We start from the raw sequence: 26,776 nt of genomic DNA on the forward strand, positions 1-26,776 counted from the left end.
ATGCGGGAAATGGCGAATAGTATGAAAGAAAGACTTATGTAAGTAGGAGAGATGGCCAGAGAGTGTTATTGGATTACGTGTTAATTGATAGGCGCACGAAAGAGAGACTTTTGGATGTTAATGTGCTGAGAGATGCAAGTGTAGGGGTGTCTTATCATTATCTTGTGGAGGCGAAGGTGAAGATTTGTAGATGTTTTCAGAAAAGAAGAGAGAATGTTGGGATGAAGAGAGTGGTGAGAATAAGTGAGCTTGGGAAGGAGACTTGTGTGAGGAAGTACCAGGAGAAACTGAGTACAGAATGGAAAAAGGTGAGAACAAAGGAGGTAAGGGGAGTGGGGGAGGAATGGGATGTATTTAAGGAATCAGTGATGGCTTGCGCAAAAGATGCTTGTGGCATGAGAAGCGTGAGAGGTGGGCAGATTAGAAAGGGTAGTGAGTGGTGGGATGTAGAAGTAAGATTATTAGTGAAAGAGAAGAGAGAGGCATTTGGACGATTTTTGCAGGGAAATAATGCAAATGAGTGGGAGATGTATAAAAGAATGAGGCAGGAGGTCAAGAGAAAGGTGCAAGAGGTGAAAAAGAGGGCAAATGAGAGTTGGGGTGAGAGAGTATCATTAAATTTTAGGGAGAATAAAAAGATGTTTTGGAAGGAGGTAAATAACTTGCATAAGACAAGTAAGCAGATGGGAACTTCAGTGAAGGGGGGCTAATGGGGAGGTGATAACAAGTAGTGGTGATGTGAGGAGATAGAGTATTTTGAAGGTTTGTTGAATGTGTTTGATGATAGAGTGGCAGATATAGAGTGTTTTGGTCGAGGTGGTGTGCAAAGTGAGAGAGTTGGGGAGAATGATTTGGTAAACAGAAGAGGTAGTAAAAGCTTTGCGGAAGATGAAAGCTAGCAAGGCAGCGGGTTTGGATGGTATTGCAGTGGAATTTAATAAAAAAGGGTGTGACTGTATTGTTGACTAGTTGGTAAGTGTATGTATGAATCATGGTGAGGTGCCTGAGGATTGGCGGAATGCTTGCATAGTACCATTGTACAAAGGCAAAGGGGATAAAAGTGAGTGCTCAAATTACAGAGGTATAAGTTTGTTGAGTATTCCTGGTAAATTATATGGGAGGGTATTGATTGAGAGGGTGAAGGCATGTACAGAGCATCAGATTGGGGAAGAGCAGTGTGGTTTCAGAAGTGGTAGAGGATGTGTGGATCAGGTGTTTGCTTTGAAGAATGTATGTGAGAAATACTTAGAAAAGTAAATGGATTTGTATGTAGCATTTATGGATCTGGAGAAGGCATATGATAAGAGTTGATAGAGATGCTCTGTGGAAGGTATTAAGAATATTTGGTTTGGGAGGCAAGTTGTTGGAAGCAGTGAAAAGTTCTTATCAAGGATGTAAGGCATGTGTATGTGTAAGAAGAGAGGAAAGTGATTGGTCCTCAGTGAATGTAGGTTTGCGGCAGGGGTGTGTGATGTCTCCATGATTGTTCAGTTTGTTTATGGATGGAGTTGTTAGGGAGGTGAATGCAAGAGTTTTGGAAAGAGGGGCAAGTATGCAATGTCTGTTTTGGATGAGAGAGCTTAGGAAGTGAGTCAGTTGTTGTTTGCTGATGATACAGCGCTGGTGGGTGATTCGTGTGAGAAACTCTAGAAGCTGGTGACTGAGTTAGGTAAAGTGTGTGAAAGAAGAAAGGTGAGAGTAAATGTAAATAAGAGCAAGGTTATTAGGTAGAGTAGGGTTGAGGGTCAAGTCAATTGGGAGGTAAGTTTGAATGGATAAAAACTGGAGGAAGTGAAATTTTTTAGATATCTGGGAGTGGATTTGTTCCTCGCGTGTCGTGGAGGGCGGCTGGAGGGGACGGGAGCGGGGGGCCGGAAATCCTCCCCTCCTTGTATTAACTTTCTAAAATGGGGGGGGATGGGAAACAGGGAGTGGATTTGGCATCAGATGTAACTATGGAAGCGGAAATGTATTGTAGAGTAGGGGAGGGGGCGAAAGTTCTGGGAGCGTTGAGAAATGTCTTGAAGTCAAGAACATTATCTTGGAAAGCAAAAATGGGTATGTTTGAAGGAATAGTGGTTCCAACAATGTTATATGGTTGGGAGGCGTGGGCTATAGATTGAGTTGTGGAGAGGAGGGTGGATGTGCTGGATATGTGATGCTTGAAGACAATATGTGGTGTGAGATGGTTTGATCGAGTAAGTTATGGTATGGTAAGAGAGATGTGTGGTAATAAGAAGAGTGTGGTTGAGAGAGTGGAAGAGGGTGTTTTGAAATGGTTTGGTCACATAGAGAGAATGAGTGAGGAAAGATTGTCCAAAAGGATATATGTGTCAGAGGTGGAGGGAACGAGGAGAAGTGGGAGACCAAATTGGAGGTGGAAAGATGGAGTGAAAAAGATTTTGAGTGATCTGGGCCTGAACATGCAGGAGGGTGAAAGGCGTGCAAGGAATAGTGTGAATTGGAACGATGTCGTATACAGGGGTCGATGTGCTGTCACTGGATTAAACCAGGGCATGTGAAGCATCTGGGGTAAACCATGGAAAGTTCTCTGGGGCCTGGATGTGGAAAGGGAGCTGTGGTTTCGGTGCATTATACATGACAGCTAGAGACAGAGTGTGAACGAATGTGGCCTTTGTTTTCTTTTCTTAGTGCTACCTTGCGTACATGCAGGGGGAGGGGGTTGTTATTTCATGTGTGGCGGGGTGGTGATGGGAATGAATAAAGGCAGACAGTATTAATTATGTACATGTGTAAATATGTATATGTCTGTGTGTGTCTATATATATATATATACGTTGAGATGTATAGGTATGTATATTTGCGTGTGTGGATGTTTATATGTATACATATGAACAATATGAGTATACAAATGAGTGGGAGATGTATAAAAGAATGAGGCAGGAGGTCAAGAGAAAGGTGCAAGAGGTGAAAAAGAGGGCAAATGAGAGTTGGGGTGAGAGAGTATCATTAAATTTTAGGGAGAATAAAAAGATGTTTTGGAAGGAGGTAAATAACTTGCATAAGACAAGTAAGCAGATGGGAACTTCAGTGAAGGGGGGCTAATGGGGAGGTGATAACAAGTAGTGGTGATGTGAGGAGATAGAGTATTTTGAAGGTTTGTTGAATGTGTTTGATGATAGAGTGGCAGATATAGAGTGTTTTGGTCGAGGTGGTGTGCAAAGTGAGAGAGTTGGGGAGAATGATTTGGTAAACAGAAGAGGTAGTAAAAGCTTTGCGGAAGATGAAAGCTAGCAAGGCAGCGGGTTTGGATGGTATTGCAGTGGAATTTGATAAAAAAGGGTGTGACTGTATTGTTGACTAGTTGGTAAGTGTATGTATGAATCATGGTGAGGTGCCTGAGGATTGGCGGAATGCTTGCATAGTACCATTGTACAAAGGCAAAGGGGATAAAAGTGAGTGCTCAAATTACAGAGGTATAAGTTTGTTGAGTATTCCTGGTAAATTATATGGGAGGGTATTGATTGAGAGGGTGAAGGCATGTACAGAGCATCAGATTGGGGAAGAGCAGTGTGGTTTCAGAAGTGGTAGAGGATGTGTGGATCAGGTGTTTGCTTTGAAGAATGTATGTGAGAAATACTTAGAAAAGTAAATGGATTTGTATGTAGCATTTATGGATCTGGAGAAGGCATATGATAAGAGTTGATAGAGATGCTCTGTGGAAGGTATTAAGAATATTTGGTTTGGGAGGCAAGTTGTTGGAAGCAGTGAAAAGTTCTTATCGAGGATGTAAGGCATGTGTATGTGTAAGAAGAGAGGAAAGTGATTGGTCCTCAGTGAATGTAGGTTTGCGGCAGGGGTGTGTGATGTCTCCATGATTGTTCAGTTTGTTTATGGATGGAGTTGTTAGGGAGGTGAATGCAAGAGTTTTGGAAAGAGGGGCAAGTATGCAATGTCTGTTTTGGATGAGAGAGCTTAGGAAGTGAGTCAGTTGTTGTTTGCTGATGATACAGCGCTGGTGGGTGATTCGTGTGAGAAACTCTAGAAGCTGGTGACTGAGTTAGGTAAAGTGTGTGAAAGAAGAAAGGTGAGAGTAAATGTAAATAAGAGCAAGGTTATTAGGTAGAGTAGGGTTGAGGGTCAAGTCAATTGGGAGGTAAGTTTGAATGGATAAAAACTGGAGGAAGTGAAATTTTTTAGATATCTGGGAGTGGATTTGTTCCTCGCGTGTCGTGCAGGCCGGCTGGAGGGGACGGGAGCGGGGGGCCGGAAATCCTCCCCTCCTTGTATTAACTTTCTAAAATGGGGGGGGATGGGAAACAGGGAGTGGATTTGGCATCAGATGTAACTATGGAAGCGGAAATGTATTGTAGAGTAGGGGAGGGGGCGAAAGTTCTGGGAGCGTTGAGAAATGTCTTGAAGTCAAGAACATTATCTTGGAAAGCAAAAATGGGTATGTTTGAAGGAATAGTGGTTCCAACAATGTTATATGGTTGGGAGGCGTGGGCTATAGATTGAGTTGTGGAGAGGAGGGTGGATGTGCTGGATATGTGATGCTTGAAGACAATATGTGGTGTGAGATGGTTTGATCGAGTAAGTTATGGTATGGTAAGAGAGATGTGTGGTAATAAGAAGAGTGTGGTTGAGAGAGTGGAAGAGGGTGTTTTGAAATGGTTTGGTCACATAGAGAGAATGAGTGAGGAAAGATTGTCCAAAAAGATATATGTGTCAGAGGTGGAGGGAACGAGGAGAAGTGGGAGACCAAATTGGAGGTGGAAAGATGGAGTGAAAAAGATTTTGAGTGGTCTGGGCCTGAACATGCAGGAGGGTGAAAGGCGTGCAAGGAATAGTGTGAATTGGAACGATGTCGTATACAGGGGTCGATGTGCTGTCACTGGATTAAACCAGGGCATGTGAAGCATCTGGGGTAAACCATGGAAAGTTCTCTGGGGCCTGGATGTGGAAAGGGAGCTGTGGTTTCGGTGCATTATACATGACAGCTAGAGACAAAGTGTGAACGAATGTGGCCTTTGTTTTCTTTTCTTAGTGCTACCTTGCGTACATGCAGGGGGAGGGGGTTGTTATTTCATGTGTGGCGGGGTGGTGATGGGAATGAATAAAGGCAGACAGTATTAATTATGTACATGTGTAAATATGTATATGTCTGTGTGTGTCTATATATATATATATACGTTGAGATGTATAGGTATGTATATTTGCGTGTGTGGATGTTTATATGTATACATATGAACAATATGAGTATACAATTGAGTGGGAGATGTATAAAAGAAAGAGACAGGAGGTCAAGAGAAAGGTGAAAGAGGTGAAAAAGAGGGCAAATGAGAGTTGGGGTGAGAGAGTATCATTAAATTTTAGAGAGAATAAAAAGATGTTCTGGAAGGAGGTAAATAAAGTGCGTAAGACAAGGGAGCAAATGGGAACTTCAGTGAAGGGCGCAAATGGGGAGGTGATAACAAGTAGTGGTGATGTGAGAAGGAGATGGAGTGAGTATTTTGAAGGTTTGTTGAATGTGTTTGATGATAGAGTGGCAGATATAGGGTGTTTTGGTTGAGGTGTTCAAAGTGAGAGGGTTAGGGAAAATGATTTGGTAAACAGAGAAGAGGTAGTAAAAGCTTTGCGGAAGATGAAAGCCGGCAAGGCAGCAGGTTTGGATGGTATTGCAGTGGAATTTATTAAAAAAGGGGGTGACTGTATTGTTGACTGGTTGGTAAGGTTATTTAATGTATGTATGACTCATGGTGAGGTGCCTGAGGATTGGCGGAATGCATTCATAGTGCCATTGTACAAAGGCAAAGGGGATAAGAGTGAGTGCTGAAATTACAGAGGTATAAGTTTGTTGAGTATTCCTGGTAAATTATATGGGGGGGTATTGATTGAGAGGGTGAAGGCATGTACAGAGCATCAGATTGGGGAAGAACAGTGTGTTTTCAGAAGTGGTAGAGGATGTGTGGATCAGGTGTTTGCTTTGAAGAATGTATGTGAGAAATACTTAGAAAAGCAAATGGATTTGTATGTAGCATTTATGGATCTGGAGAAGGCATATGATAGAGTTGATAGAGATGCTCTGTGGAAGGTATTAAGAATATATGGTGTGGGAGGCAAGTTGTTAGAAGCAGTGAAAAGTTTTTATCGAGGATGTAAGGCAAGTGTACGTGTAGGAAGAGAGGAAAGTGATTGGTTCTTATTGAATGTAGGTTTGCGGCAGGGGTGTGTGATGTCTCCATGGTTGTTTAATTTGTTTATGGATGGGGTTGTTAGGGAGGTGAATGCAAGAGTTTTGGAAAGAGGGGCAAGTATGAAGTCTGTTGTGGATGAGAGAGCTTGGGAAGTGAGTCAGTTGTTGTTCGCTGATGATACAGCGCTGGTGGCTGATTCATGTGAGAAACTGCAGAAGCTGGTGACTGAGTTTGGTAAAGTGTGTGAAAGAAGAAAGTTAAGAGTAAATGTGAATAAGAGCAAGCTTAATAGGTACAGTAGGGTTGAGGGTCAAGTTAGTTGGGAGGTAAGTTTGAATGGAGAAAAACTGGAGGAAGTAAAGTCTTTTAGATATCTGGGAGTGGATCTGGCAGCGGATGGAACCGTGGAAGTGGAAGTGAATCATAGGGTGGGGGAGGGGGCGAAAATCCTGGGAGCCTTGAAGAATGTGTGGAAGTCGAGAACATTATCTCGTAAAGTAAAGATGGGTATGTTTGAAGGAATAGTGGTTCCAACAATGTTGTATGGTTGCGAGGCGTGGGCTATGGATAGAGTTGTGCGCAGGAGGGTGGATGTGCTGGAAATGAGATGTTTGAGGACAATGTGTGGTGTGAGGTGGTTTGATCGAGTAAGTAATGTAAGGGTAAGAGAGATGTGTGGAAATAAAAAGAGTGTGGTTGAGATAGCAGAAGAGGGTGTTTTGAAATGGTTTGGGCACATGGAGAGAATGAGTGAGGAAAGATTGACCAAGAGGATATATGTGTCGGAGGTGGAGGGAACGAGGAGAAGTGGGAGACCAAATTGGAGGTGGAAAGATAGAGTGAAAAAGATTTTGTGTGATTGGGGCCTGAAGATGCAGGAGGGTGAAAGGAGGTCAAGGAATAGAGTGAATTGGATCAATGTGGTATACCGGGGTTGATATGCTGTCAGTGGATTGAATCAGGGCATGTGAAGCGTCTGGGGTAAACCATGGAAAGTTGTGTGGGGCCTGGATGTGGAAAGGGAGCTGTGGTTTCGGGCATTATTGCATGACAGCTAGAGACTGAGTGTGTACGAATGTGGCCTTTGTTGTCTTTTCCTAGTGCTACCTCGCACACATGAGGGGGGAGGGGGATGGTATTCCATGTGTGGCGGGGTGGCGATGGGAATGAATAAAGGCAGACAGTGTGAAATGTGTGCATGGGTATATATGTATGTATCTGCGTGTGTATATATATGTTTACATTGAGATGTATAGGTATGTATATTTGCGTGTGTGGACTTGTATGTATATACATTATGTATGGGATTGAGTTGGGCCATTTCTTTCGTCTGTTTTCTTGCGCTACCTCGCAAACGCGGGAGACAGCGACAAAGCAAAATGAATAAATAAATATATGTATGTGGGTGGGTTGGGCCATTCTTTCGTCTGTTTCCTTGCACTACCTCGCTAACACAGGAGACAGCGACAAAGTAAAATAAATAAATAAATGAATAAATAAAATGGATTGATAAGTATGGGTTTAGTGTAAAGGTGTTGGATGGTTGGCATAATCTAGCCATGGAGACAGTAAATGCCTTTGGTTCATAAAGGCTTGAAAGCCTACTTGATGATGTATATAATTCAGATTGGGATGCCAATGTGTAGAACTTTCTTTCTGTACTGTACAGACAGGTAACTATGTATTAACGTCTAATGCTCTCATTCACCAAGTGTGTTTGATATATAATGAAGTCATTATTAATTTTGTATGGTTGGAGAATTATTGATACTAAATAGGTAAAAAAAGAATATTTCATATTATCAGAAAGCATGATTATAGCAATTAGTTGTTCATAGATATTTATAGTGATTTCAGATTTATGATGATATTTTTGGTTTTACTTTTTTCCATATTTTTATGAGAATGATTGCACTATGACATACACTTCAAATAGTAAATCTTGTATAAACATTACCATGATAATGATAGTGGCTTTAGATTTCATATTTGGTGAATATAATATTATAGACCAAGCTGGTATGAAATCTTTTCCACATGACTACACAAGGACCAAGCATGTGTGTGAAGGGAACACACCTGTTAGTGTGCCCTATGCTTACTGCCACATTCCTCATTTTTACTCTCCAAGTCCTTTTTTTAATCTCTTGTTTGCTACTCTTCTTCACTTTCCTCAACAGATGTTATGTATAATGATGAATTTCCCTTTTCATCACTTAGATCATCCGGTGATATCTGACTTTTTCATGGGTCAGCGTTCACTTGTTACTCGATAGGTTGAGGGATGTCCATTTCCATGATGCTTTGTAGAGGCACTGAGGAGTTTAGCATTTTTCACTGTTCCTGTTGGGAAATGGTAGTGACCTTTAGAGTCTGTGAATTCAAACAGAGATGAGAGGATTTAAATCATCATATGATGTTGGTCCCCATCATCAAAGACATTATTTTATGATTGTGTTGAGGATATAATTGTTAGGTTGATTGTGAGCATTTGCTTTGGTTGTGGGACAATCAGTAGTCTGATGTTTATTTACGTTGTCTAGGTCAGTCCATTGGTTTGCAGAATAAGGGGTAATGAGCAATTGAGGGTGTAGCTTAAAAGTAGGCTTTCCACAGGCTTAAGATCAATTTTATGGTATTTTTGTGGAAAGGTGGGCTCTCTGCAGATGTATCATTATCATTTTTACATAAATCAGCTAATCTGTGGTAATTATGGTTACTTATTGTAAGTATTAATTTCACTTTTTTCTGTACTGGTTGAAATATTTACTTAATGCTTTATTTATAGATGGAATGAACCAGTTACTTAAGCTTGGTCTGCTTACTGTCCATTCAAGTAATGATGATGATCCATACTTCACTGTTAAAGATGATGAAGGTCAAGATAGTGAAGATGAAGATGACAAGATTTTACCAACAGACAACCTTATTGCTGTAGGACATGTTGAAGATGATGCTGCCATCTTAGAAGTGTATGGTAAGTCATCTGAGATAACTTTCCTGTTATCTTCAGTGCATTCTTTGATATATGTTATGGCAGCACTGAATTAAGAGTGTTAGTTCAAAATACAGAACAAGTGATTTTTTTAATGCATATTTTTTTTGCCTTTCCTTGCATTAACAAGGTAGCAAGAAAAGTTCCAAATACAGAATAAGTGATTTTTAATGCAGTTCTTTTTTACCTTTTCTTGCATTAACAAGGTAGCATTAGGAACAGACGAAGGAAGGGCCTCATTCTCTCAAAGCTAATTTCTAGTTATCTTTTTTAACTTACTAAAACTACAGTCCCTGTACCACAGCCAGGCCCCACAGACCTTTCTGTGATTTCCTCTGACTGCTTTATATGCACTGGTAAATGTTGCCAATAAAAAGAGTCGTAAAGCAGGAAATCTACCTTAAGGAAACTGGGCATCCTTACAATGGCTTGGAACCTCAGGTCTTCCAAATTATCTTTTTTATATTATGTACCAATTGCAGCAGGGATGTGTAATGTCTCCATGGTGGTGTAATTTCTTTATGGATGGGGTTGTTGAGGAGGTGAATGTACCACACATCTCTTTTACCCTTTCATTACTTACACGATCAAACCACATCACACCACACATATTGTCCTCAAACCTCATTTCCAACACATCCATCCTCCTCCACACAATCCTATCTATAGTCCATGCCTTGCGATCCCATAACCATATAAGTTTGTTGGAACCACTATTCCTTCAAACATACCTATTTTTGCTCTCCGAGACAAAGTTGTCACCTTTCACACATTCTTCAACACTCCCAGAACCTTCATTCCCTCCTCCGCCCTGTGACTCGCTTCTGCTTGCATGGTTCCATCCGCTGCTATATCCATTCCCAGATATCTAAAACACTTCACTTCCTCCAAATTTTCTCTATTCAAACTTACCTTCCGATTAACTTGTCCCTAACTCTACTGAACCTAAAAACATTGCTCTTATTCACATTTATTCTCAGCTTTCTTCTTTCACACACTTTACCAAACTCAGTCACCAGCTTCTGCAGTTTCTCACACGAATCAGCCACCCACACTGTATCATCAGCAAACAACAACTGACTCACTCCCCAAGCCCTCTCATCAACAATAGACTGCATACTTGCTCCTCTCTCCAAAACTCTTGCATTCACCTCCCTAACAACCCCATCCATAAACAAATTAAACAACCATGGAGACGTCATGCGCCCCTGCCTCAAACCGACATTCACTGGGAACAAATCACTTTCCTCTTCCTACTCATACACATGCCTTACATATTCGATAAAAACTTTTCACTTCTACCAACTTGCCTCCCACACCATATACTTAATACCTTCCACAGAGCATCTCTATCAACTCTATCATCTGCCTTCTCCAGATCCATAAATGCTGCTTACAAATCCATCTGCTTTTCTAAGTATTTCTCACATACATTCTTCAAAGCAAACACCTGATCCACACATCCTCTACCACTTCTGAAACCAGACTGCTCTTCCCTAATCTGATGCTCTGTATATGCCTTTACCCTCTCAATCAATACCCTCAAATACAATTTCCCAGGAATACTCAACAAACTTATGCCTCTGTAATTTGAGCACTCACCTTTATCCCCTTTGCCTTTGTACAATGGCATTATGCATGCATTCTGCCAATCCTCAGGCACTTCACCATGAGCCATATATACATTGAATATCCTCGCCAACCAGTCAACAACACAGTCACCCTCTTTTTTAATAGTTTCCATCCAAACCCGCTGCCTTGCTGGCTTTCATATTCCGCAAAGCTTTCACTACCTTTTCTCTGTTTAGCAAACCATTCTTTCTGACCCTCTCACTTTGCACACCACCTCGAACAAAACACCTTATATCTGCCACTATATCATCGAACACATTCAAAAACCTTCAAAATACTCACTCCATCTTCTCACATCACCACTACTTGATATTACCTCCCCATTAGCCCCCTTCACTGATGTTCCCATTTGTTCTCTTGTCATATGGACTTTATTTACCTCTTTCCAAAATATCTTCTTATTCTCCCTAAAATTTAATGATACTCTTTCACCTCAACTCTCATTTGGCCTCTTTTTCACCTTTGCACCTTTTTCTTGACCTCCTGCCTCTTTCTTTTATACATCTCCCTGTCATTTATGCTATTTCTCAACAAAAATCGTCCAAATGACTCCCTCATCTCATTCACTAATAATCTTACTTCTTCATCCCACCACTCACTACCCTTTCTAATATGCACACCTCCCACCCTTCTCATGCTACAAGCATCTTTTGTGCAAGCCATCACTGCTTCCCTAAATACATCCCATTCCTCCCCCACTCCAACTACAACCTTTGCTTTCACCTTTTTCCATTCAGCACTTAGTCTCTCCTGGTATTTCCTCACACAAGTCTCATTCCAAAGCTCACTTACTCTCACTACACTCTTCAACCCAACATTCTCTCTTCTTTTCTGAAAACCTCTACGAATCTTTACCTTTGCCTCTACAAGGTTATGAAGATAGTGATCAGATGTCCCTCCAGTTTCTCCCCTCAGCTCATTAACATCCAAAAGTATCTCTCATGCGCTTATCAATAACACGTAATCTAATAATGCTCTCTGGCCATCTCTCCTGCTTACATACGTTATTTTTTATCATACTTTGTCGGTGTTTCCCGCGTTAGCGAGGTAGCGCAAGGAAACAGACGTTAGAATGGCCCAACCTACCCACATATACATGTATATACATACACGTCCACACACGCACATATACATACCTATACATCTCAACATATACATATATATACACGCAGACATATACATATATACACATGTACATAATTCATATTGTCCTCCCTTATTCATTCCTGTCGCCACCCCGCCACACATGAAATAACAACCCCCTCCCCCCGCATGTGTGCGAGGTAGCGCTAGGAAAAGACAACAAAGGCCACATTCGTTCACACTCAGTCTAGCTGTCATGTATAGTACACTGAAACCACAGCTCCCTTTCCACATCCAGGCCCCACAGAACTTTACATGGTTTACCCCAGACACTTCACATGCCCTGGTTACATCCATTGACAGCACGTCGACCCTGGTATACCACATTTTTCCAATTTCCTCTATTCCTTACATGCCTTTCACCCTCTTGCATGTTCAGGCCCCAATCACTCAAAATCTTTTTCACTCCATCTTTCCACCTCCAATTTGGTCTCCCACTTCTCCTCGTTCCCTCCACCTCTGACACATACATCCTCCTTGTCAATCTTTCCTCACTCATTCTCTTCATGTGACCAAACCATTTCAAAACACCTTCTTCTGCTCTCTCAGCCACACTCTTCTCATTACCACACATCTCTCGTACCCTTTCATTACTTACTCGATCAAACCACCTCCCACCACATATTGCCTCCAAACATCTCATTTCCAGCACCTCCACCCTCCTCTGAACAACTCTGTCTATAGCCCACACCTCGCATCCGTAAAACATTGTTGGAACCACTATTGTTTCAAACATACCCATTTTTGCTTTCCAAGATAACGTTCTCGACTTCCACACATTCTTAAACGCTCCCAGAACTTTTGCCCCCTCCTCCACCCTATGATTCACTTCCGCTTCCTTGGTTCCATCCACTGCCAAATCCACTCCCAGATATCTAAAACACTTCACTTCCTCCAGTTTTTCTCCATTAAAACGTACCTCCCAATTGACATGTCCCTCAACCCTACTGTACCTAATAACCTTGCTTTTATTCACATTTGCTCACAGCTTTCCTCATTCACTCACTTTAACAAAGTGTGTATATCTTTCTTTTTTTTTATTTATTTATTTTGCTTTGTCGCTGTCTCCCACATTAGCTAGGGAGCGCAAGGAAACAGACAAAAGAATGGCCCAACCCACCCACATGCACTTGTATATACATACACACCCACACACTAATATACATACCTATACATCTGAACGTATACATATATATATATATATACACACACAGACATATACATATATACACATGTACATAATTCATACTGTCTGCCTTTATTCATTCCCATCACCACCTCGCCACACATGAAATAACAACCCCCTCCCCCCTCATGTGTGCAAGGTAGCGCTAGGAAAAGACAAAAAAGGCCCCATTCGTTCACACTCTGTCTCTAGCTGTCATGCAATAATGCCCGAAACCACAGCTCCCTTTCCACATCCAGGCCCCACAGAACTTTCCATGGTTTACCCCAGACGCTTCACATGCCCTGGTTCAATCCATTGACTGCACGTCGACCCCGGTATACCACATTGTTCCAATTCACACTATTCCTTGCATGCCTTTCATCCTCCTGCATGTTCAGGCCCCGATCACTCAAAATCTTTTTCACTCCATCTTTCCACCTCCAATTTGGTCTCCCACTTCTCCTCGTTCCCTCCACCTCTGACACATATATCCTCTTGGTCAATCTTTCCTCACTCATTCTCTCCATGTGACCAAACCATTTCAAAACACCCTCTTCTGCTCTCTCTACCACACTCTTTTTATTACCACACATCTCTCTTACCCTATTATTACTTACTCGATCAAATCCCCTCACACCACATGTTGTCCTCAAACATCTCATTTCCAACACATCCACCCTCCTGCGCACAACTCTATCCATAGCCCACGCCTTGCAACCATACAACATTGTTGGAACCACTATTCCCTCAAGCATACCCATTTTTGCTTTCCAAGATAATGTTCTTGACTTCCACACATTCTTCAAGGCTCCCAGAATTTTCGCCCCCTCACCCACCCTATGATTCACTTCCACTTCCATGGTTCCATCTGCTGCCAGATCCACTCCCAGATATCTAAAACACCTTACTTCCTCCAGTTTTTCTACATTCAAACTTACCTCCCAATTGACTTCACCCTCAACCCTACTGTACCTAATAACCTTGCTCTTATTCACAATTACTCTCAGCTTTCTTCTTTCACACACTTTACCAAACTCAGTCACCAGCTTCTGCAGTTTCTCACATGAATCAACCACCCCCTTTTTTTTTTATGAATTCCACTGCAATACCATCCAAACCTGCTGCCTTGCCGGCTTTCATCTTCCGCAAAGCTTGTACTGCCTCTTCTCTGTTTACCAAATCATTTTCCCTAACCCTCTCACTTTGCACACCACCTTGACCAAAACACCCTATATCTGCCACTCTATCATCAAACACATTCAACAAAACTTCAAAATACTAACTCCACCTCCTTCTCACATCACCACTACTTGTTATCACCTCCCCATTAGCCCCCTTCATTGAAGTTTTCATTTGTTCCCTTGTCTTATGCACTTTATTTACCTCGCTCCAAAACATCTTTTTATTCTCTCTAAAACTTAATGATACTCTCTCACCCCTACTCTCATTTGCCCTCTTTCTCACCTCTTGCACCTTTCTCTTGACCTCCTGCCTCTTTCTTGTATACATCTCCCACTCATTTGCATTGTTTCCCTTAAAAATCGTCCAAATGCCTCTCTCTTCTCTTTCACTAATAATCTTACTTCTTCATCCCACCACTCACTACTCTTTTTAATCTGCCCATGTCCCACGCTTCTCGTGCCATAAGCATCTTTTGTGCAAGCCATCACTGCTTCCCTAAATACATCCCATTCCTCCTCCACTCCCCTTACCTCCTTTGTTCTCACCTTTTTCCATGCTGTACTCAGTCTCTCCTGGTACTTCCTCACACGTCTCCTTCCCAAGCTCACTTACTCTCACCACTGTCTTCACCCAACATTCTCTCTTCTTTTCTGAAAACCTCTACAAATCTTCACCTTCGCCTCCACAAGATAATGATCAGACATCCCTCCAGTTGCCCCTCTCAGCACATTAGCATCCAAAAGTCTCTCTTTTGCGCGCTTATCAATTAACACGTAATTCAGTAACGCTCTCTGGCCATCTCTCCTACTTACATACATATACTTATGTATATCTCTCTTTTTGAACCATGTATTCCCAATCACCAGTCCTTTTTCAGCACATAAATCTACAAGCTCTTCACCATTTCCATTTACAACACTGAACACCCCATGTGTACCAATTATTCCCTCAACTGCCACATTACTCACCTTTGCATTCAAATCACTCATCACTATAACCTGGTTTCGTGCATCAAAACCACTAACTCACTCATTCAGCTGCTCCCAAAACACTTGCCTTTCATGATCTTTCTTCTCATGCCCAGGTGCATATGCACCAATAATCACCCATCTCTCTCCATCAACTTTCAGTTTTACCCTTATTAATCTAGAGTTTACTTTCTTACACTCTATCACATACTTCCACCACTCCAGTTTCAGGAGTAGTGCTACCCCTTCCCTTGCTCTTGTCCTCTCACTAACCCCTGACTTTACTCCAAAGACATTCCCAAACCACTCTTCCCCTTTACCCTTGAGCTTTGTTTCACTCAGAGCCAAAGCATCCAGGTTCCTTTCCTCAAACATACTATCTGTCTCTCCTTTTTTCTCATCTTGGTTACATCCACACACATTTAGACACCCCAATCTGAGCCTTAGAGGAGGATGAGCCCCCTCCTCCACCCTATGATTCACTTATGCTTCCTTGGTTCCATCCGCTGCCAAATCCACTCCCAGATATCTAAAACACTTCACTTCCTCCAGTTTTCTCCATTCAAACTTACCTCCTAATTGACTTGTCCCTCAACCCTACTGTACCTAATAACGTTGCTTTTATTCACGTTTACTCACAGCTTTCTTCTTTCACTCACTTTAACAAAGTGTGTATATCTTTCTTTTTATACCAGGTATTCCCAATCACCAGTCCTTTTTCAGCACACAAATCTGTAAGCTCTTCACTATTTCCATTTACAACACTGAACACCCCTTGTACACCAATTATACCCTCAACTTACACATTGCTCACATTTGCATTCAAATCACCCATCTCTGTAACCCGGTCTCGTGCATGAAAGCTTCTAACACACTCGCTCTGCTGTTCCCAAAACACTTGCCTCTCATGATCTTTCTTCTCATACCCAGTTGCATAGGCACCCATCTCTCTCCATCCACTTTCCGTTTTACCCATATCAATCTAGACTTTACTTTCTTACACTCTATCACATACTCCCACAACTCCTGTTTCAGGAGTAGTGCTACTCCTTTCTTTGCTCTTTTCCTATCACCAACCCCTGACTTTACTCCCAAAACATTCCCAAACCACTCTTCCCCTTTACCTTTGAGCTTCGTTTCACTCAGAGCTAAATTATCCAGGTTCCTTTCCTCAAACATACTACGTATCTCTCCTTTTTTCTGATCTTGTTTACATCCACACTCATGTAGACACCCCAATCTTAGCTTTCGAGGAGGATGAGCACTTCCCGTGTGACTCCTTCTTCTGTTTCCCCTTTTAGAAAGCTAGAATACAAGGAGGGGTGGGTTTCTATTCCCCTGCCTCCATCCCATTTAGTTGCCTTCTACAACATGCGGGGAATGCGTGGGAAGTATTGTTTCTCCCCTATCTCCAGGGATTGATTTATTTATTATTTACGATACTTTGACACTGTCTCCTGCATTAGCAAGGTAGCACAAGGAAACAGATGAAACAATGGCCCAACACAACCACATACACATGTATGTACATAAACATCCACACACACACACACACACACCTATGCATTTGAACGTATACACACATATACATACACAGACATATACATATATACACATGTATATATTCATACATGCTGCCTTCATTCATTCCTGCTGCCACCCCGCCACTCGTGAAGTGACACTCCCCTCCCCCCATGTTCGTGCGAGGTAGCGCTAGGAAAAGACAACAAAGGCCACATTCATTCACACTCAGTCTCTAGCCATCATGTGTAATGCACCGAAACCATAGCTTCCTTTCCACATCCAGGCCCCACAAAACTTTCCATGGTTTACCCCAGACTCTTCACATTCCCTGGTTGATTCAATCCATTGGCAGCACGTCGACCCCGGTATACCATATCGTTCCAATTCACTCTATTCCTTGCACTCTTTTCACCCTCCTGCATGTTCAGGCCCCGATCACTCAAAATCTTTTTCACTACATACTTCCACCTCCAATTTGGTCTCCCACTTCTCGTTCTCTCTACCTCTGACACGTATATCCTCTTTGTCAATCTTTTCTCACTCATTCTCTCCATGTGACTGAACCATTTCAATACACACTCTTTTGCACTCTCATCCACAGTTTATATTACCACACATCTCTCTTACCCTTTCATTACTTACTGAGAATGAGTGAGGAAAGATTGACCAAGAGGATATATGTGTCGGAGGTGGAGGGAACGAGGAGAAGTGGGAGACCAAATTGGAGGTGGAAAGATGGAGTGAAAAAGATTTTGAGTGATCGGGGCCTGAACATGGAGGAGGGTGAAAGGCGTGCAAGGAATAGAGTGAATTGGATCGATGTGGTATACCGGGGTCGACGTGCTGTCAATGGATTGAATCAGGGCATGTGAAGCATCTGGGGTAAACCATGGAAAGTTGTATGGGGCATGGATGTGGAAAGGGAGCTGTGGTTTCGGGCATTATTACATGACAGCTAGAGACTGAGTGTGAACGAATGGGGCCTTTGTTGTCTTTTCCTAGCGCTACCTCACACACATGAGGGGGAGGGGGATGTTATTCCATGTGTGGCGAGGTGGCGATGGGAATGAATAAAGGCAGATAGTATGAATTATGTACATGTGTATATATGTATATGTCTGTGTGTGTATATATATACGTGTACATTGAGATGTATAGGTATGTATATTTGCGTGTGTGGACGTGTATGTATATACATGTGTATGGGGGTAGGTTGGGCCATTTCTTTCGTCTGTTTCCTTGCGCTACCTCGCAAACGCGGGAGACAGAGGCAAAAAAAAAAAAAAAAAATCCATTTGCTTTTCTAAGTATTTCTCACAAAAATTCTTCAAAGCAAAGTCCTGATCCACACATCCTCTACCATTTCTGAAACCATGCTGCTACTCCCCAATCTGGTGCTCTCTACATGCCTTGACTTTCTCAATCAATACCCTCGCATATAATTTCCCAGGAATACTCAATAAACTTATACCTCTGGAATTTGAACGCTCACCTTATTCCCCTTTGCCTTTGTACAATGGCACTATACATGCATTCTGCCAATCCTCAGGCACTTCACCTTGAACCATACATTCATTGAATATCCTCACCAACCAGTCAACAACAGTCACCCTATTTTTTGATAAATTCCATAGCAATGCCATCTAAACCCATTGAAATGTATAGATATGTATATGTGTATGTGTGAGCATTTATGTATATATATATATATGTATATATATATATATTTTTTTTTTTTTTTCATACTATTTGCCATTTCCCGCGTTAGCGAGGTAGCGTTAAGAACAGAGAACTGGGTCTTAGAGGGAATATCCTCATATATATATATATATATATATATATATATATATATATATATATATATATATATATATATATATTTTTTTTTTTTTTCATACTATTTGCCATTTCCCGCGTTAGCGAGGTAGCGTTAAGAACAGAGAACTGGGCCTTAGAGGGAATATCCTCACCTGACCCCCTTCTCTGTTGCTTCTTTTGGAAAATTAAAAAAAAACAAGAAATGGGAGGATTTCCAGCCACCCGCTCCCTCCCCTTTTAGTCGCCTTCTACGACACGCAGGGAATACGTGGGAAGTATTCTTTCTCCCCTATCCCCAGGGATATAATATATATATATATATATAGGGTGCGTAAGACAAGGGAGCAAATGGGAACTTCAGTGAAGGGCGTAAATGGGGAGGTGATAACAAGTAGTGGTGATGTGAGAAGGAGATGGAATGAGTATTTTGAAGGTTTGTTGAATGTGTCTGATGACAGAGTGGCAGATATAGGGTGTTTGGGTCGAGGTGGTGTGCAAAGTGAGAGGGTTAGGGAAAATGATTTGGTAAACAGAGAAGAGGTAGTAAAAGCTTTGCGGAAGATGAAAGCCGGCAAGGCAGCAGGTTTGGATGGTATTGCAGTGGAATTTATTAAAAAAGGGGGTAACTGTATTGTTGACTGGTTGGTAAGGTTATTTAATGTATGTATGACTCATGGTAAGGTGCCTGAGGATTGGCGGAATGCGTGCATAGTGCCATTGTACAAAGGCAAAGGGGATAAGAGTGAGTGCTCAAATTACAGAGGTATAAGTTTGTTGAGTATTCCTGGTAAATTATATGGGAGGGTATTGATTGAGAGGGTGAAGGCATGTACAGAGCATCAGATTGGGGAAGAGCAGTGTGGTTTCAGAAGTGGTAGAGGATGTGTGGATCAGGTGTTTGCTTTGAAGAATGTATGTGAGAAATACTTAGAAAAGCAAATGGATTTGTATGTAGCATTTATGGATCTGGAGAAGGCATATGATAGAGTTGATAGAGATGCTCTGTGGAAGGTATTAAGAATATATGGTGTGGGAGGCAAGTTGTTAGAAGCAGTGAAAAGTTTTTATCGAGGATGTAAGGCATGTGTACGTGTAGGAAGAGAGGAAAGTGATTGGTTCTCAGTGAATGTAGGTTTGCGGCAGGGGTGTGTGATGTCTCCATGGTTGTTTAATTTGTTTATGGATGGGGTTGTTAGGGAGGTAAATGCAAGAGTCTTGGAAGAGGGGCAAGTATGAAGTCTGTTGGGGATGAGAGAGCTTGGGAAGTGAGTCAGTTGTTGTTCGCTGATGATACAGCGCTGGTGGCGGATTCATGTGAGAAACTGCAGAAGCTGGTGACTGAGTTTGGTAAAGTGTGTGGAAGAAGAAAGTTAAGAGTAAATGTGAATAAGAGCAAGGTTATTAGGTACAGTAGGGTTGAGGGTCAAGTCAATTGGGAGGTGAGTTTGAATGGAGAAAAACTGGAGGAAGTGAAGTGTTTTAGATATCTGGGAGTGGATCTGTCAGCGGATGGAACCATGGAAGCGGAAGTGGATCATAGGGTGGGGGAGGGGGCGAAAATTTTGGGAGCCTTGAAAAATGTGTGGAAGTCGAGAACATTATCTCGGAAAGCAAAAATGGGTATGTTTGAGGGAATAGTAGTTCCAACAATGTTGTATGGTTGCGAGGCGTGGGCTATGGATAGAGTTGTGCGCAGGAGGATGGATGTGCTGGAAATGAGATGTTTGAGGACAATGTGTGGTGTGAGGTGGTTTGATCGAGTAAGTAACGTAAGGGTAAGAGAGATGTGTGGAAATAAAAAGAGCGTGGTTGAGAGAGCAGAAGAGGGTGTTTTGAAATGGTTTGGGCACATGGAGAGAATGAGTGAGGAGAGATTGACCAAGAGGATATATGTGTCGGAGGTGGAGGGAACGAGGAGAAGAGGGAGACCAAATTAGAGGTGGAAAGATGGAGTGAAAAGGATTTTGTGTGATCGGGGCCTGAACATGCAGGAGGGTGAAAGGAGGGCAAGGAATAGAGTGAATTGGAGCGATGTGGTATACAGGGGTTGACGTGCTGTCAGTGGATTGAAGCAAGGCATGTGGAGCGTCTGGGGTAAACCATGGAAAGCTGTGTAGGTATGTATATTTGCGTGTGTGGACGTGTGTATGTGCATGTGTATGGGGGGGGGGTTGGGCCATTTCTTTCGTCTGTTTCCTTGCGCTACCTCGCAAACGCGGGAGACAGCGACAAAGTATAAAAAAAAAAAAAAAAAAAAAAAAATATATATATATATATATATATATATATATATATATATATATATAAATACATGTGTGTATTTGGGTGGGTTGGGCCATTCTTTCGTCTGTTTTCTTGTGCTACCTCACTAACATGGGAGACAGCGACAAAGTATAATAATAATAATGATAATTATAATAAGAGCAAGGTTTGGGTTGGGATGGTATTGCAGTGGAATTTATTAAAAAAGGGGGTGACTGTGTTGTTAACTGGTCGGTGAGGATATTCAGTATATATATGGCTCGTGGTGGAATGCCTGAAGATTGGCGGAATGCATATGTGCATAGTGCCATTTTACAAAGGCAAAATGGATAAAGTCGAGTGTTCAATTTACAGATGTATAAGTTTGTTGAGCATTCCTGGGAAATTATATGGGATGGTATTGAATGAGAGGGTGAAGGTATGTACAGAGCATCAGACTGGTGAAGAGCAGTGTGGTTTCAGAAGTGGTAGAGGATGTGTGGATCAGGTGTTTGCTTTGAAGAATGTATGTGAGAAATACTTAGAAAAGCAAATGGATTTGTATGTAGCATTTATGGATCTGGAGAAGGCATATGATTGGTTCTCAGTGAATTTTGGTTTGCGGCATGGGCGCGTGATGTCTCCATGGTTGTTTAATTTGTTTATGGATGGATAGGGTTGTTAGGGAGGTGAATGGAAGAGTTTTAGAGAGAGGGACAAGTATGTAGTCTTGTGGATGAGAGGGCTTGGGAAGTGAGTCATTTGTTGTTTGCTGATGATACAGCACTGGTGGCTGATTCAGGTGAGAAACTGCAGAAGCTGGTGACCGAGTGAAAGAAGAAAGCTTAAGAGTAAATGTGAATAAGAGCAAGGTTTTTAGGTTCAGTAGGGTTGAGGGACATGTCAGTTGGGAGGTAAGTTTGAATGGAGAAAAACTGGAGGAAGTGAAGTGTTTTAGATATCTGGGAGTGGATTTGGCAGCGGATGGAATGATGGAAGCGGAAATGAGTCATAGGTTGGGGGAGGGGGCGAAAGTTGTGGGAGCTTTGAAACGTGTGAAAGGCGAGAACATTATCTCGGAAAGCAAAAATGTGTGTTTGAAGGAATAGTGGTTCCAACAACGTTATATAGTTGCGAGGCGTGGGCTATAGATAGAGTTGAGCAGAGGAGGGTGGATGTGTTGGAAATGAGATGTTTGAGGACAGTATGTGGTGAGAGTTGGTTTGATCGAGTAAGAAATGAAAGGGTAAGAGAGATGTGTGGTAATAGAAAGAGTTTGGTTGAGAGAGCAGAAGAGGATGTTTTGAAATGATTTTGTCACATGGAGTGAATGAGTAAGGAAAGATTGACAAAGAGGGTATATGTATCAGAGGTGGAGGGAACGAGAAGTGGGACCAAATTGGAGGTGGAAGGATGGATTGAAAAAGATTTTGAGCGATTGGGGCCTGAACATGCAGGAGGGTGAAGTACGTGCAAGGAATAGAGTGAACTGGAACGATGTGGTATACCAGGATCGACGTGCTGTCAGTGGATTGAACCAGGGCATGTGAAGCGTTTGGGGTAAACCTTGGAAAGTTTTGTGGGGCCTGGATTTGTAAAGGGAGCTGTGGTTTCGGTGCATTATACTTGACAGCTAGAGACTGAATGTGAACGAATGTGGCCTTTGTTGTCTTTTTCTAGTGCTACCTCGTGCACATACAGGGGAAAAGGGTTGTCATTTCATGTGTGGCGGCATGGCGACTGGAATAAATAATGGCAGCAAGTATGAATTATGTGCATGTGTATGTCTCTGTATGTATATATATATGTATACATTGAAATGTTATCCTTGGGGATAGGGGAGAAAGAATACTTCCCACATATTCCCTGCGTGTCGTAGAAGGCGACTGAAAAGGGAGGGAACGGTGGGCTGGAAATCCTCCCCTCTCATTTTTAATTTTCGAAAAGAAGGAACAGAGAAGGGGGCCAAGTGAGGATTTTCCTCAAAGGGTCAGTGGTGAATAGTATGAAAAAAACAAAAAATGTTGAAATGTATAGGTATGTATATGTGCGTGGGTAGACATGTATGTGTATACGTGTGTATCTGGGTGGGTTGAACCATTCTTTCATCTGTTTCCCTGTGCTGCCTCGCTATTGCGGGAGACACCGGCAAAGTATAATATATAAATAATAGTAATTTATTTTATGAAGAAAGAATTTTAATCACTCATCTGCATGTTTTAAAAGCTGGCTAAATAGGTTGGAAGCAGGATTGGAAATCCTCCTTTCCATTATCATTACTTTCCAAAGGTAGGAATAGAGGAAAGAGCTAAGGAAAGGAGCTTGCTACTAAGGCTGAGGTGTCTGTTACTCATGGTACCTTGTTGAGGTGGAAAGCAGGTGAAAGTTACATAAGAAATATTGAAAAATGTTGAACGTGAAAGAAACATGGAGCATCATGTGCTTGGTGGCACATCAATAGATATTAATGTTCAATATTTTTTTGACATTGCTTGATTTTGTCTTCCTACATGTAATTTTTTTTTTATTATTTTTTTATTATTTGCTTTGTCGCTGTCTCCCGCGTTAGCGAGGTAGCGCAAGGAAACAGACGAAAGAATGGCCCAACCCGCCCACATATACATGTAAATACATACATGTCCACCCATGCACAATATACATACCTATACATCTCAATGTACACATATATATACACACAAAGACATATACATAAATACACATGTACATAATTCATACTGTCTGCCTTTTATTTGTTCCCATCGCCACCTCGCCACACATGGAATAACAACCCCCTCCCCCATCATGTGTGCGAGGTAGCACTAGGAAAAACACCAAAGGCCCCATTCGTTCACACTCAGTCTCTAGCTGTCATGTAATAATGCACCATAACCACAGCTCCCTTTCCACATCCAGGCCCCACACACTTTGCATGGTTTACCCCAGAGGCTTCACATGCCCTGGTTCAATCCATTGAGAGCACGTCGACCCCGGTATACCACATCGTTCCAATTCACTCTATTCCTTGCACGCCTTTCACCCTCCTCCATGTTCAGGCCCCGATCACTCAAAATCTTTTTCACCATCTTTCCACCTCCAATTTGGTCTCCCACTTCTCCTCGTTCCCTCCACCTCTGACACATATATCCTCTTGGTCAATCTTTCCCCACTCATTCTCTCCATGTGACCAAACCATTTCAAAACACCCTCTTCTGCTCTCTCAACCACACTCTTTTTATTTCCACACATCTCTCTCACCCTTACATTACTTACTCGATCAAACCACCTCACACCACATATTGTCCTCAAATATCTCATTTCCAGCACATCCACCCTCCTGCGCACAACTCTGTCCATAGCCCACGCCTCGCAACCATACAACATTGTTGGAACCACTATTCCTTCAAACATACCCATTTTTGCTTTCCGAGATAATGTTCTTGACTTCCAAACATTCTTCAAGGCTCCCAGAATTTTCGCCCCCTCCCCCACCCTATGATTCACTTCCGCTTCCATGGTTCCATCCGCTGCCAGATCCACTCCCAGATATCTAAAACACTTCACTTCCTCCAGCTTTTCTCCATTCAAACTTACCTCCCAATTTACTTGACCCTCAACCCTACTGTACCTAATAACCTTGCTCTTATTCACATTTACTCTTAACTTTCTTCTTTCACACACTTTACCAAAGTCAGTCACCAGCTTCTGCAGTTTCTTACATGAATCAGCCACCAGCGCTGTATCACCAGCGAACAACAACTGACTCACTTCCCAAGCTCTCTCATCCACAACAGACTGCATACTTGCCCCTCTTTCCAAAACTCTTGCATTCACCTCCCTAACAACCCCATCCATAAAAAAATTAAACAACCATGGAGACATCACACACCCCTGCCACAAATCTACATTCACTGAGAACCAATCACTTTCCTCTCTCCCTACATGAACACATGCCTTGCATCCTCGATAAAAACTTTTCACTGCTTCTGACAACTTGCCTCCCACACCATATATTCTTAATACCTTCCACAGAGCATCTCTATCAACTCTATCATATGCCTTCTCCAGATCCATAAATGCTACATACAAATCCATTTGTTTTTCTAAGTATTTCTCGCATACATTCTTCAAAGCAAACACCTGATCCACACATCCTCTACCACTTCTGAAACCACACTGCTCTTCCCCAATCTGACGCTCTGTACATGAATTCACCCTCTCAATCAATACCCTCCCATATAATTTACCAGGAATACTCAACAAACTTATACCTCTGTAATTTGAGCACATACCTCTAATTTGAGCACTCACTCTTATCCCCTTTTCCTTTGTACAGTGGCACTATGCAAGCATTCCGCCAATCCTCAGGCACCTCACCATGAATCATACATACATTAAATAACCTTACCAACCAGTCAACAATACAGTCACCCCCTTTTTTAATAAATTCCTCTGCAATGCCATCCAAACCTGCTGCTTTGCCGGCTTTCATCTTCCATAAAGCTTTTACTACCTCTTCTCTATTTACCAAATCATTTTCCCTAACCCTCTCACTTTGCACACCACCTCGACCAAGACACCCCACATCTGCCACTCTATCATCAAACACATTCAACAAACCTTCAAAATACTCACTCCATCTCCTCACATCACCACTACTTGTTATCACCTTCCCATTTGCCCCCTTCACTGAAGTTCCCATTTGCTCCCTTGTCTTACGTACTTTATTTTCCTCCTTCCAAAACATCTTTTTATGTAATTTATACTTTAAAAGTGTATCATTTAGATGATGAACATTATAGACACTAATAATGCATTGCATCTAGTATATTATCAATGATAAGGCACCTCCTGTAATATAAGACTTCAAAGAAAGAATGTTTTCTTCACAGTTAGAGTTTGGATGTTTTACAGATGTGATCTTGTTGATGGAATGTGATATTATTGATCAAGTTTAAGGTTATTGTCAGCTGCTGCTTGCCTGTTTTTAATTTTTTCAGACTTCTCTGAAATTTTTTTTAAAAGCCTAATCATATTTCATTTTTGCTTTTCTTTTTAATCTCTATATTTTTATATTTTTTGTCTTCCTGGTAATCTCTCATATTCCTTATGTTTTCTTTAGTTTAGTCCCCTTTCCTAGATTAAGTAGAATGAGGAACACAGAAGGTTACAAATAAAAATTGCAAGAAGTCCTGACATAATGTTCAATTGGCCAGAGGAGAATCTGATGGAATGAAGTGAAGAGAAATTCAAACAACTCTTTCATAGAAAGATAGGATATCTTTTATTACTTCCTTTACATGGCCAACAGGAAAGGAAATTAAGGAAGAAGACAGATTTCGAGACTTTGGAGTATTCATAGATAAAAAGCTGGAAAATGGGGAACATTGATTAAAACAATATCTGGTTAAGTAATGAATGGAGTGACAATAAGAACATTCACCACAAGAGATAGAACATTTGATAACTTAGGTGTTCAGTACATTCATGAAAAACAGACTTAAAACTGCTGTATTATATGGTCACCATCAAGACAAGGAGAAATTAGCAAGCTAGAAAGAATTCAGAAACACTAATGTAAAATCAAGGGAATAGAGAATTTTAAGATATCATGAGAGGTTAACATAACTTGAACACTACAGCCTAGAAAGAAGAGAAATGTTTTTGGTGGTCCAGGCATGACAGTATCATAAACAACATACAGGAGAGCTTCTCCTTATGACAGTTTTGTTCTAGACAACCTGTCAAGTTAAATCTGTAAAAAGTAGAACCATTGAAACCCATGTTATTAGGGGGATTACTAAACATTTTCCTAGAGTAACCCCAGTGGATGGATTATACTCTATTTGTATGAAGGAATGATCCCTCCTAGTATGGAGTATTGCTCTCACATCTTGAGTGGCTTTAGCTCTGCATCCTTAATTGACAGACTGAAGTTGAAAGCTGTCTG

General features: G+C 41.7%; 1 protein-coding gene across 1 annotated transcript in view; it reads left to right on the forward strand.

Moving 5' to 3' along the window:
* The window catches only part of nclb (no child left behind), a 343,194-nt gene that overhangs the window by 76,801 nt on the left and 239,617 nt on the right, over window positions 1-26,776 (forward strand). Inside the window, exon 5 of the mRNA XM_071667808.1 lies at window positions 8,947-9,135. Coding sequence (XP_071523909.1) covers window positions 8,947-9,135 — 189 coding nt within the window. The remainder of the gene's footprint in view (window positions 1-8,946; window positions 9,136-26,776) is intronic.

This window comes from Panulirus ornatus, chromosome 12 (assembly GCF_036320965.1).
Source record: "Panulirus ornatus isolate Po-2019 chromosome 12, ASM3632096v1, whole genome shotgun sequence".
Taxonomy (NCBI): Eukaryota; Metazoa; Arthropoda; class Malacostraca; order Decapoda; family Palinuridae; genus Panulirus; species Panulirus ornatus.